Source organism: Saccopteryx leptura, chromosome 10 (genome assembly GCF_036850995.1).
Source record: "Saccopteryx leptura isolate mSacLep1 chromosome 10, mSacLep1_pri_phased_curated, whole genome shotgun sequence".
Classification (NCBI taxonomy): Eukaryota; Metazoa; Chordata; class Mammalia; order Chiroptera; family Emballonuridae; genus Saccopteryx; species Saccopteryx leptura.
Window position 1 is genome coordinate 7517477 of NC_089512.1, and position 13063 is coordinate 7530539.

Sequence of the window (13063 nt, forward strand, 5' to 3'; positions counted from 1 at the left end):
AGGCCTTCTCCGCTGCGACAGCCCGGGAAGGAGGTGAAAGTCTGCTTGGTTCTTGGAGATCCCGGGCTGGGCAAGGCGGTGAGAGAAAAGCGAAGAGAGTGTGAGCCTGGGCTGTTGCCTATCGGCTCTGGCCGCTCTCCCTTCCCGACCCGCCGCATTTGTTTGGATTTAATCTTCAGGTTGCCGGCGCCCGCCCGCCCGCTGGTCTCGCGGGGCAAGGGAGAAGCGCTGGTTCGTGTGGCTGGCGCCTGCCGGGTCCGAACACCCGCCCGTCCGCGCCGCCTCTCCCGCGGCAGCCGCGTCCCTGAACCGCGGGGTCGTGTTTGTTGTGTTTGACCCGCGGGCACCGGCGGCGGGGTGGGCGCGGCGGAGGAAGAGGGAGCCGGAGCCCTGGGAAGGCCGAGCGCCGCCATGGAACTGGGCCCGGAGCCCCCCCACCGCCGCCGCCTGCTCTTCGCCTGCAGCCCCCCTCCCGCACCGCAGCCGGTCGTGAAGGCGCTGTTCGGGGCGCCCGCTGCCGGGGGCCTGTCGCCTGTCACCAATCTGACGGTCACCATGGATCAGCTGCAGGGGCTAGGCAGGTGAGAAGGGACAGACGAGGGGTTCCGCAGGCCTCTGACCTCTCGGAGCGATCGGGCCGGGAGAAGGGCCAGACCTGTCTGCCGTTCGGGGGCGGCCCGGCCTGGCGGGGGCTCGCCATGTGCACCCTTCCCCCGGGAGGAATGTGGGGCGGGAGAGGCCGTGAGCAGATCCTCCGGGGGTGGGGGCGGCTCCGGCTCCCCACCCTCGCCACCCCTTTCGGATTGCCCTGCCCTGTCCTCGGCTGTCCCTGTCCCAGGAAGCCCTTTGGAAGCTACCCCCAGGAAGGAAAAGCAGGCCCTCCTAGTCTCACTTCACTCTTGGCTGAACCGTCTTCCAGAGTCACAGCTTCCTGTGAGCTTTGTTCCTTCTCAACAAAGGGACAGGGCATTTTCTCTTCCGGAGTTTGTGCAAAACCATCGCAACCCCTGCCCGGTGCACATTCCTGATGTCCATCCCCATGCATTCTCAGGGGCAGGCCTTTTTACTCGACTTCCCATACTCAGAATTCCCTGGGCTTCTCAGACCAAAGATAGAAGTAAAAACTATCGTGTCCCACATTGTGGGTGGTGAAGCTGGTCTGACAGCTGGTCTGTGGTGGATCTTGGACATCCCATTTTCTAAGTAAGCACGTGTCCTGTAGGTTTTCCAGCCTCTGAAAAGCAGGAACTTGTTTTATTCGTTTTTCATCCCCGCTGCTAGCACAGTACCTACATAGAACACATGCTCTCACTGCAGGAAATCCTCCCAACATTCATCAGAGTCATCCTGTCCTGCCGTGTGACCCAGGCTCTGCCTATCCACCCACTCCTTTCTCAGTTCTTACCTCTAAGTGCTAGTTGTCTGCGTGTTCTGGGTGCTAGTGTTCTGTGGTGGGGTCTAGACTCTCCACACAATGGTTGATCGCAGCCTGGCTCCTTGGTGACTGCATGGCCTGTCTCCATTATATTTTAAAGTTGATTATAGAGAGAGGAGGAGAGAAAAACATCGATTTGTTGTTCTGCTTATTTATACATTCATTGCTTGATTCTTGTATGTGCCCTGAACCCACAACCTTGGTGTATCAGGAGGACATTCTAACCACTTAGATCCCTGGCCAGGGCTTGCCTCCTGTCTGTAACCTTTTTGTTAAGGCCTAGAAATACAGAGAATTATTTCCTCTTGGTTTCAGTGAGTATGAACAGCCGCTGGAAGTGAAAAACAGCAGTCTGCAGAGAATGGGCTCCTCTGAGTCAACCGATTCAGGTATTTTTTTAATTCTCAACATTTGTCATGTGTCTGTTATATGGGGAACATCCTTGGAATTTTCTGAAACATGCACTTTCACCTAGAAACTTGGTAGCAGTGTGGCAAGGAAGACCATCAGTCGGGAGCTAACAGCTAACTCCCTGTCAGGTCACCTGGATATCATGGAGGGAAGCTGTATGCTCAGCAGGCCTGTGGGTCTGGGCCATGCTGAACAGTGGTGCCACCTTGCTGCCTTTGGTGAGAGGGCCACCTCACTTGGTGTTCTTTTGTTGAAGGCAATAAATACTTGCCTTGTTTGTCATATGACATAATTGTATTTCCCAAACTCCCAAGTTATGCATATGATCTGATAAGATAAAATATTTGAAAACAAAACTATTTCAGAACACTGGTACTATATTCTTTCCATGGTTGGACCTCACAGAAAGTTAACTGGGTACCTCTCTCTGAATAACAATGCAGTCACGAGAGGATTCAGTTTAATTCACTCTCTCCTCAAACCCTATTTTTCTTGATGCTATTTGCAAGTAGGAAAGGGGATTAGTAGATATACCATGAAAATGTTAAGACTTGTGCAAATATTAAGTTTTTGACAATATTAAAAGAGACTTAATTTCATTTTCGGCATAAAACCAAGCCACGAGTCTTCAATGACTGGCCTAAAGAGAAGGTACTAGAAATTGTACTTATTTTAATAACAAAATGGTGTTTTGTGTACTGTTTACTAAGTGATATTTTTAACTGCCACAGGCTTCTGTCTGGATTCTCCTGGGCCCCTGGACAGAAAAGAAAAGTATGTATTCACTGCTTTGAAATGTATGTGCTTAGAAAAAACTTTTTAATTTTTTTTTTTTTAGAGAGGAGAGAGAGAGAGATAGAGAGAGAGAAGGGGGGAGGAGCTGGAAGCATCAACTCCCATATGTGCCTTGACCAGGCAAGCCCAGGGTTTTGAACCGGCGACCTCAGCATTTCCAGGTCGACGCTTTATACACTGCGCCTCCACAGGTCAGGCCTTTTTTTTTTTTTTTAATATACAGAGACAGAGAGAATCAGAGAGAGGGATAGATAGGGACAGACAGACAGGAACGGAGAGAGATGAGAAGCATCAATCATTAGTTTTTTGTTGCGACACCTTAGTTGTTCATTGATTGCTTTCTCACATGTGCCTTGACCGTGGGGATACAGCAGACTGAGTAACCCCTTGCTCAAGCCAGCGACCTTGGGTCCAAACTGGTAACCTTTGCTCAAACCAGATGAGCCCACGTTCAAGCTGGCAACCTCAGGGTCTTGAACCTGGGTCCTCCGCATCCCAGTCTGACGTTCTATCCACTGCGCCACTGCTTGGTCAGGCAACTTTTTAAATTTTTTGATGAAATTTGTCATGCTCTGCATTTAGTTAACCCTAGTAAGACTCCTCCTCCTAATCCTGTAATCAGGCTTTCTTAGTGAGAGTGAGTTGTTTATATCAGCAGTTTTCAGAAATAGCCCTTCTTTATTTTAGCTGTAAGTTGGTGTTCTATTTGCATCTCACCCAACCCCTCTGAAAACATAGCCTTAAGAGAATATATGTAGCCCGACCTGTGGTGGCACAGTGGATAAAGTGTTGACCTGCAATGCTGAGGTCGCTGGTTTGAAACCCTGTGCTTGCCCAGTCAAGGCACATACAGGAAGCAACTACTACGACTTAATACTTCCTGCTCCTCCCACCTCTCTCTGTGTCTCTTGTTTCTCTCTCCTCTTCTTAAAAATAAATAAAATCTAAAAAAAAAAGAGAGTGTGTGTGGGGATTTTTTAAAAAAATTATTCATTTTAGAGAGGAGAGAGAGAGAGAGAAAGGGGGGGAGGAGCAGGAAGCATCGACTCCCATATGTGCCTTGACCAGGCAAGTGCAGGGTTTTGAACTGGCGACCTCGGTATTCCCATGTCGATGCTTTATCCACTGTGCTACCACAGGTTAGGCATGTGTGTGTGGGGGGGTTTAAAAAGATTTTATTTGTTGACTTTTTTTATAGAGAGAGGAGAGAAAGATGGGGGGAGCAGGAAGCATCAACTCATAATAGTTACTTCTTGTATGTGCCTTTATCAGGGAAGCTCAGGGTTTTGAACTGGCGACCTCAGCATTGCAGGTCAATACTTTACCCACTGTACCACCACAGATCAGGCAAGAGAATGTGTGTATTCTCAGAGAACCTGGGCTTGCTTTTTTAAACTTGAAACCCAGTGTTGAAGTACTTGTGACAACAGGACAGCTTTAGAAATCTATTCTTCCATCTTGCCTAAAATGGAAATGTTTGACTATCTCTCAGGCGATACGCTGGACACTATTCTGTTGATATAGCTACCATTTTGCTTTATTCTCATTATTTACCTTCTGATTTTATTACAGCCTTGAAAATCCCATGAGAAGAATAAATTCCCTACCAGTAAGTTAGTTCCCTTGTATTTCTTTCTTTTTTTTTTTTTTTTTTTCATTTTTCTGAAGCTGGAAACGGGGAGGCAGTCAGACTCCCGCATGCGCCCGACCGGGATCCACCCGGCATGCCCACCAGGGGGCGATGCTCTGCCCCTCTGGGGAGCCACTCTATTGCATCCAGAGCCATTCTAGCGCCTGAGGCAGAGGCCACAGAGCCATCCCCAGCGCCCGGGCCATCTTTGCTCCTATGGAGCCTTGGCTGCGGGAGGGGAAGAGAGAGACAGAGAGGAAGGAGAGGGGGAGGGGTGGAGAAGCAAATGGGCGCTTCTCCTGTGTGCCCTGGCCGGGAATCGAACCCCGGACTCCTGCACGCCAGGCCGATGCTCTACCGCTGAGCCAACCGGCCAGGGCTCCCTTGTATTTCTGAACTAATACTTATTATTGCCCCTTAGCTACCAGTGATCTTTTTTTTCTAAATAGGTGTAGTCTTGCTTTATTCACACCAGGTGGTTGTTGTAAATTTAAAAAACTTTTATTTATTGATTTGAGAGAGAGGGAGACATGGATTTATTGTTCTACTTATTTATGCATTCATTGTTTGATTCCTGTATGTGCCAACCGGCCAGGGCTATCAGTGTGATCTTGATAGTAGATATTAATTTAGACAATGAGGACTGCTTTTCCTTAGTCTTAAAAGCACTCAAATATCCCCAAAAGCAACTTCAATAACTGCCTCTTTTCCACCATCTTTAATTAGGGTTTTATCAAACTCGGAGGGGTTCTTTATATGCAAATAATGTTATGCGGGGGTGATATAGTCACCTTAAATTCCTGCTGAGAGGCCTGTAGACCTTCCAGGGTTGGGTGTAAAGCCACGTAGGAACTTCTATCCAATGTCCTGGCAAGGTGGAACCTTGAGGAACTAGGCCTCCCCTCCTCCTGACCACACCAGCACCATCTTTTTTTCTTTTTAGAACTAAGTTGCCACTGAATTTTCATTTATGTCCTCTAACTCCTTTTTTCACTTTGATAGCAGAAGTTCTTGGGGTGTAGTCCAGCTCTGAAGAGGAGCCATTCTGATTCTCTTGACCATGATGTCTTCCAGCTGATGGACCAGGATGAGAACAAGGAAAATGTGAGTGTTGCGTCCATGTCCTAAGTTAGGGCAAAAGTAAAGCCCACGAGTGCCAGTTCCTTACAGAGAAGCGGCTGACCTGCTTTCTGGGAGACTGTGCTTTCACCAGAGACATGATGGTCTTTGGAGTCAGAGAAATCTGAATTGGAATCCTGCTGTTAATTAGCCCTGTGACCGTGGCGAGTTATTTCTTTTAGGCTTTTCATTTCTCTGTAAAATAGGGGTAGCAGTGCCTTGAAGGGCTGGTGTGGGAATTGAGATAAAACATTTCAAATGGTTCCTGGCAGGTAGGAATTGCTCTCCATGAATAATTTTTCTAGAAGGGTCTGCCCAGGCCTTCCTTTCCTCTTTGCACTCTGACACTAATGAGTTGTAAGCTTAGGAAAAAGCTGCTTGACAGTAATTGAAAGAATAGAGCCGAGAAGTCCCAGGGAACTTCAAAGTAACTGAAATGGTAGCTTAGGGCAGTGGTCCCCAACCTTTTATGGGACACGGACCGGTTTAATGTCAGAAAATATTTTCGTGGACCGGCCTTTAGGGTGGGACGGATAAATGTATCTCATCATCAAGACAATCGTCAACAGTGAGTCTTAGACGGATGTAACAGAGGGAATTTAAAAATAAAATATTCAGTCTTAGGCCCTGACCGGTTGGCTCAGTGGTAGAGCGTCGGCCTGGCGTGCAGGAGTCCCGGGTTCGATTCCTGGCCAGGGCACACAGGAGAAGCGCCCATCTGCTTCTCCACCCCTCCCCCTCTCCTTCCTCTCTGTCTCTCTCTTCCCTTCCCGCAGCCAGGGCTCCATAGGAGCAAAGTTGGCCCGGGCGCTGGGGGTGGCTCTATGGCCTCTGCCTCAGGCGCTAGAATAGCTTTGGTTGCAACAGAGCAACGCCCCAGATGGGCAGAGCATCACCCCCTGGTGGGCATGCCAGGTGGATCCCGGTCGGGGGCATATGGGAGTCTGTCCAACTGTCTCCCTGTTTCCAACTTCAGAGAGAGGGGGAAAAAAATAAAATTAAAAAAAAAAAAAAATATATATATATATATATTATTCAGACTTAAATATAAATAAAATGGAAATAATGTAAGTTATTTATTCTTTCTCTGTGGACCAGTACCAAATGGCCCACAGACTGGTACCGGTCCGCAGCCCGGGGGTTGGGGACCACTGGCTTAGAGGATGAGCTTGTGGTTGTCCATCCAAAAGTCCAAGAACACTTTGCCTTGGACTCGGCCACCTGTCAGCCAGGGTGCCTTGCACAGGGTAGGTGGCCAAAATAGTTAAATGAATGAGATCAACTTTTCCAGTCTTACTGTATTTCCACATCTCTTTTTCTTTTCTTTTAGATTTTATTTATTGATTTTTTACAAAGAGGGTAGAGAGGGGAAAGAAAGAAAGGGGAGAGAAGCGAGAAACATCAACTCATAGTAGTTGCTTCCTGTAAGTGCTTTGATCAGGCAAGCCCAGGGTTTCAAACCGGTGACCTCAGCATTCCAGGTTGAGCTTTATCTACTGCGCCACCACAGGTCAGGCTCCACGTCTACTTTTCTCCCCTTTTCCATTCCCTGCTAAAATGCTATAGTTCATAATCCTTATACTCTTCCAGACTTAGTGTAAAACCCACTGCTTCCATGAACAGCCTCAGTGACTCCTTAGCACGTGAAAGATGTCCTGAGGGAGACTATAGAAAAGAGCCTTGAGCGTTAGGAAGACTGCATCGGCCTCTGCGTAGTTGATCGCTGTTGAACAGTCTAACCCCGTACCTGTGCCTGCTCCATTCTTGTTCCCTCTTTCCTTCCAAAGGTCACTTCCCCGGTTGCTTTGTCGGAGCTTAATTCTGGAGGGGAAACAACATGGATTGAAGAGTTCTTGCTCTGGAATTGTCCTGTCTGGCTGTGAAGCCAGGTCTTGGACACATCACAGCCTGCAAGGCTTAGTTTCCCCATCTGTTAAATGGGGACATTCAGGGTGTGGTTGATGGTTAAAGAGGCAGTGCCCAGAAGGCTCTTCGTCCTGTGTTGGCATATAAGTACTCTGATATTAGTTGTTGCTGCTCTAAGCACTTAAGAGGTTTAAACGGGATATATTAGGGTGGTTATGAGTGCTTTTGAACTTGAAGTAAATGGAATCATACAGCGTGTATTCTGTCACTTCTGATTTTCACTCAGCATTTTGTGAGATTTGTCCATGTTGTAGAGTAAACCAGTTTTTTCCCCATTATTTTTAGTGTGGAATATAATAATTTAATTAATTCAGTTATTTACTTATTTATTTTTGTGTGCGCAAAGAGGAAGCGAGAGCAGAGGTCCCCAAACTGCGGCCCCCTGAGGCCATTTATCCGGCCCCCACCGCACTTCTGGAAGGGTCACCCCTTTCATTGGTGGTCAGTGAGAGGAGCATATTGACCATCTCATTAACCAAAAGCAGGCCCATAGTTCCCATTGAAATACTGGTCAGTTTGTTGATTTAAATTTACTTGTTCTTTATTTTAAATATTATATTTGTTCCCGTTTTGTTTTTTTACTTTAAAATAAGATATGTGCAGTGTGCATAGGGATTTGTTCATAGTTTTTTTTATAGTCCGGCCCTCCAACGGTCTGAGGGACAGTGAACTGTGTAAAAAGTTTGGGGACTCCTGAGTGAGAGAAAGATGAGAAGCATCAACTCGTAGTTGCATCATTTTATGCATCACTTAATGCAACTTTATGCATGACAGGGGGACTCTAGCCTAGCAAGTGACCCCTTGCTCAAGCCAGCTACTTTATTTGTTTTTCTTTTTCTGTTTGTGTTTTAATTAAAAATTTTTTTAAACTCTATTTATTTGAGAGAGGGGAGAAGCAGGAAGCATCAACTCCCATGTGCTTTGATCGGGAAAGCTCAGGGTTTTGAACCAGTGACCTTAGCGTTTCAGGTCAACACTTTACCAATTGTGCCGCCACAAGTCAAGGCAGCGACTTTGGGTTCATGTCAATATCCCATGCTCAAGCTGGCGACCTTGAGGTTTTGATCCTGGAATCTCAATGTCCCAGGTTGATGCTCTATCCACTAACACCACCACTGGCCAGGCCAATAATTCTGTTTTATTTTTCTCTGTTTATTAGAGAAAAAATTTTTTTGTGTGACAGAGTCAGAGAGAGGGACAGATAGGGACAGACAGACAGGAAGGGAGAAAGATGAGAAACATCAATTCTTTGTTGCGGCTCCTTAGTTGTTCATTGATTGCTTTTTCATATGTGCTTTGACCAGGGGGCTACAGCAGACCGAGTGATCTGATCCCTTGCTTTAGCCAGCGACCTTGTGCTCAAGCTGGTGAGCCTTGTTCAAACCAGATGAGCACGCACTCAAGCTGATGCCCTTGGGGTCTCGAACCTGGGTCCTCCACATCCCAGTCCGACGCTTCATCCACTGCGCCACTGCCTGGTCAGGCGGAGAATAATTTTAAATGGAAAAAATATTATCCCTTCTCTTGGAGAAGAAGGTGGAAAATATAAAGCCCTCAAACACATAGAGTGAAAAGTTTTGGCTCCCATTCAGAGGCATATTGAAATAACTAAGATTTTACAAACTAGGCCTGATCAGGCGCAGGTTGAGGACGTTGAGGACCCAAGTTTGAGGTTGCCAGCCAGAGCATGGCCTCGCTAGATCGAGCGTGTTTGAGTGTGGGATCATAGACATGACCCCATGGTCACGGGCTCAGTTAGAGGCTGCCCCTCCCCCCCCCATCAAGGCACATATGAGAAAGCAATCAATGAACAACTAAAGTGCTACAACTATGAGTTGATACTTTTTTTTTTTTTTTTTTTTGTATTTTTCTGAAGCTGGAAATGGGGAGAGACAGTCAGACAGACTCCCGCATGCGCCCGACCGGGATCCACCCGGCACGCCCACCAGGGGCGAAGCTCTGCCCACCAGGGGGCGATGCTCTGCCCCTCCGGGGCGTCGCTCTGCCGTGACCAGAGCCACTCTAGTGCCTGGGGCAGAGGCCAAGGAGCCATCCCCAGCGCCTGGGCCATCTTTGCTCCAATGGAGTCTCGCTGCGGGAGGGGAAGAGAGAGACAGAGAGGAAGGGGGGGGGGGAGAAGCAAATGGGCGCTTCTCCTATGTGCCCTGGCCGGGAATCGAACCCGGGTCCCCCGCACGCCAGGCCGACGCTCTACCGCTGAGCCAACCAGCCAGGGCCTATGAGTTGATACTTTTTATCTTTCTCCCTTCCTATTTCTCTCTCTCTCTCTCTCTCTCTCTCTCTCTCTCTCTCTGTGTCTCTCTTTTGCTTAAAAAAATTTTTTACAAAAAGTTGACTTAACTGATAACTCTCAAAATGTTTTGTGTACTCAGGCAATATGTGCTTGTTAGGAAATACAGCGTGATGAGAAAAAAATGCTGTATTAGAAGTTAGCTATTGACAGTCTTTGAAATTCTTGGTTACACAGATCCAGTGTGTGAGTTAGATCAGAAAAGTGTAGACCCTTTGTTCGGAGGTAGTTACAAAGGTGCTCAGTGCCCACTCCCTCGTCTGTCTCACCTGAGCCAGAGCTGGTTTCCACGGACCATGGAAGACGTCTTGACTGTACTGTCTTGCAGGAAGCCTTTGAGTTTAAGAAGCCGGTAAGACCTGCGTCTCGTGGCTGCCTGCACTCTCATGGACTTGAGGAGGCTACAGATCTCTTCACACAGAGGCAGAGCTCTGCCCCAGCTCGGATGGTATGTGCTCTGGCTTTCAGAGGGAAGTTTCTGAAGGGAGAGGATTAAAGCACCTTGAACCTGGAATGGAAGATACTACAGTAGCTCTCGCTGTCTTTCCCTTGACTTTGTCTTTCAAAACTAGACTGGTCATACTTTTACTGTGAGCAGACAGGCAGAAGCAGAGTGAGAGATGGTATGGTTGAAATATTGGACTTTAGCAAAGAATGTTTGGCCTGGTCAATTCTGTGAAAATAATCTGAAGGCATCCTGGGTCCTTCCATATCCATATGTGTGGTGAGATTATATATTTTACTTAAAATTTGTTCTTTCGTAGTGCAAGCTGAGCTCTAAGAGGTACTTCCCAAGCTGACCTCTATCGAGAACACATAGTTCCGAAGGTGGTTTATTGAGAACTAGTATTATGGATTTCAGAGAACCCACTTCCGCTGGGCTACTTGATAATAATTGGGGCCACTTGGCCACGGTTATTAATTTGCTAAACAAAGACTGTCATTACTACTGGTGACCTGACAGCTATAGACTAGAGAGGCCCAACTTGAGCACAGTGACCCCAGTTGGTGTCCAGGTTTTCCTGGGAATATGCATCTGAAAGCACAACTTTCCAGACTGGCTTATGATGTAAGGTACAGGATAGACAGACAGGAACGGAGAGATGAGAAGCATCAATCATTAATTTTTCGTTGCGCACTGCGACACTTTAGTTGTTCATTGATTGCTTTCTCATATGTGCCTTGACTGCGGGCCTTCAGCAGACCGAGTAACCCCTTGCTTGAGCCAGCGACCTTAGGTCCAAGCTTTTTGCTCAAACCAGATGAGCCCGCGCTCAAGCGGGCTCGAACCTGGGTCCTCGGCATCCCAGTCCCACGCTCTATCCACTGTGCCACCACCTGGTCAGGCTCTCTGAACTTTTTTCCTGACTTTGGAAAGCATGTGGAAAAGAACTAGCAAAGTGTCAGCAATGCTTTTATTAGCAGTGTTTATCTCTAAATGGTAGATTCATGAGTGGTTTAAATTTTTCATATCAAATATGTATTAGTTGAATAGTGGGGCTTCCCCAAAAATCAAGATAGGGTTATCTAATGAGGTGCCCTTGTTTTACTCCAGGGGTGGTCTCTCTCCTAGGGAGAGTCCAGCAGGGAGAAAAGGTTGGGATTCCAAGTCAAACTAAGTGAGCTCTGTGATCTTGGTAACCTTGCTTAAGCATTGGTTTTCTGATTAAATAAAAAGAAAAGGACTACTCTTTGCGTGTTGAGCAACTTAAGTGGCATATACATGTAAAGATTATATCATAATGTCTGGCCACACAATAATTCCTCAATTAAAAATTGAGCAGCTACCTGGCCTGTGGTGGCGGCGCAGTGGATCAAGCGTTAACCTGGAATGTTGAGGTCGCCAGTTCAAAACCCTGTACTTGCCCAGTCAAGGCACATATGGGAGTTGATGCTTCTTGCTCCTCCCCGCCTTCTCTCTCTCTCTCTGTCTCTCTTCTCTAAAATGAATAAATAAATTAAAAACAAAACAAAACTGAGCAGCTGTCATTTAGAACTATGTAACCCTTGTCAGAACTGGAGTTGGATAAGCATTCTCAAGGCAATTTTGTAGTATCCATACAGACTTGTATCTTCTTACGCTTCTTCATATTGGCAGATTATCATATTGTCACAACCCTCATGTTGATCTGTGTTTACTAATCACAACCCTCTGATAAAACAAACCTTGCCTCTTACAAAAGGCTATCCCCAGTTCCAACTGTCAGGTGAATTGCTTCCGGGTCGGATTCTTGTGAAGGCGACTAGGCCTGACTCTTAGGACTGTGTGTGGACATCAAATTATTTATAACCTTGGGATTCATATTACTTTGATTAATAGCTGCTAAAATTTTTACTTCTTATAAAAAATATACTATGTTTTCCTCATAAAAAGTAATGACCCATCCAAGGAAATCAAAGCTGATCATTTATTAATAAGGCCTGAATTCTGTCTTATAGCTTTCCTCAAATGAAAAAGATAGCAACGGCCCAGGGAATTTCATTCCTCTTTTTATGCCCCAGTCACCTGTGACTGCCACTTTGTCTGATGAAGATGACGGCTTCATGGACCTTCTTGATGGGGAGAATCTGAAGGTACTCAGTGTGTGTGTGTGTGTGTGTGTGTGTGTGTGTGTGTTCCTGTCTGTTCTACCCCTGGAGAAGTCATGTGAAAAATTACAGTGATTGCCTGACCTGTGGTGGCGCAGTGGATATAGCATTGACCTGGAACACTGAGGTCACCGGTTCAAACCCCTGGGCTTGCCTGGTCAAGGCACATACAGGGAGCAACTACTATGAGTTGATGCTTCCTGTTTCTCCCCCCTCTTTCATTCTCTCTATCTCTCTCCCCCCTCTCTCTAAAAATTAATAAACAAAGAAAAAAAATTACAGGGATTTACTGGGGCTTGAGTTGGCTGATTTTTTTTTTTTTTATTTGTGAGAATTTGAGACTGTCCTAGATTAAATCCTTTGGGGGGCTTCAAAAGAAAACACTGATATAATCCATCTTGACCAGAAGGAGCTCACATCTTTTTTTTGGGAGAGAGACAAAAATCATCAACTGGTAGTTTCATCATTTTAATTGTTCATTGACTGTTTCTCATACGTGCCTTGACGGGAAGTTCAAGCCAGCAACCTTGGGATCATGTTGATGGCCCTATACTGCTCAAGCCAGATGAGCCTGGGATTGCCTGATCAAAGCACATAATCAGAAACAACTATGAGTTGTTGCTTCCTGCTCCCCCACTCCTTTCTTTCTCTCTCACTCGCTCTCTAAAAATCAATAAATAAAATCTTTTTTTTTTTTTTTTAATGTGCGCTTGAGCCTGACCAGGCGGTGGCACAGTGGATAGAGCGTTGGACTGGGATGCCGAGGACCCAGGTTTGAGACCCCGAGGTCGCCAGCTTGAGCACGGGCTCATCTGGTTTGAGCAAAAGCTCACCAGCTTGGACCCAA

General features: G+C 46.7%; 1 protein-coding gene across 5 annotated transcripts in view; it reads left to right on the top strand.

The window, feature by feature from the left end:
- CDC25A (cell division cycle 25A) overlaps positions 1–13063 on the top strand; it is a 34214-nt gene continuing 21151 nt past the window's right edge. For 2 of the 5 annotated variants that reach the window (XM_066351456.1, XM_066351460.1), the window contains exons 1-7: positions 1–581; positions 1751–1824; positions 2578–2620; positions 4214–4250; positions 5274–5375; positions 9956–10075; positions 12067–12201. In XM_066351456.1, coding sequence (XP_066207553.1) covers positions 412–581; positions 1751–1824; positions 2578–2620; positions 4214–4250; positions 5274–5375; positions 9956–10075; positions 12067–12201 — 681 coding nt within the window. In that variant the 5' untranslated portion in view covers positions 1–411. The remainder of the gene's footprint in view (positions 582–1750; positions 1825–2577; positions 2621–4213; positions 4251–5273; positions 5376–9955; positions 10076–12066; positions 12202–13063) is intronic. The other 3 variants (XM_066351457.1, XM_066351458.1, XM_066351459.1) reach the window with 3 other exon arrangements.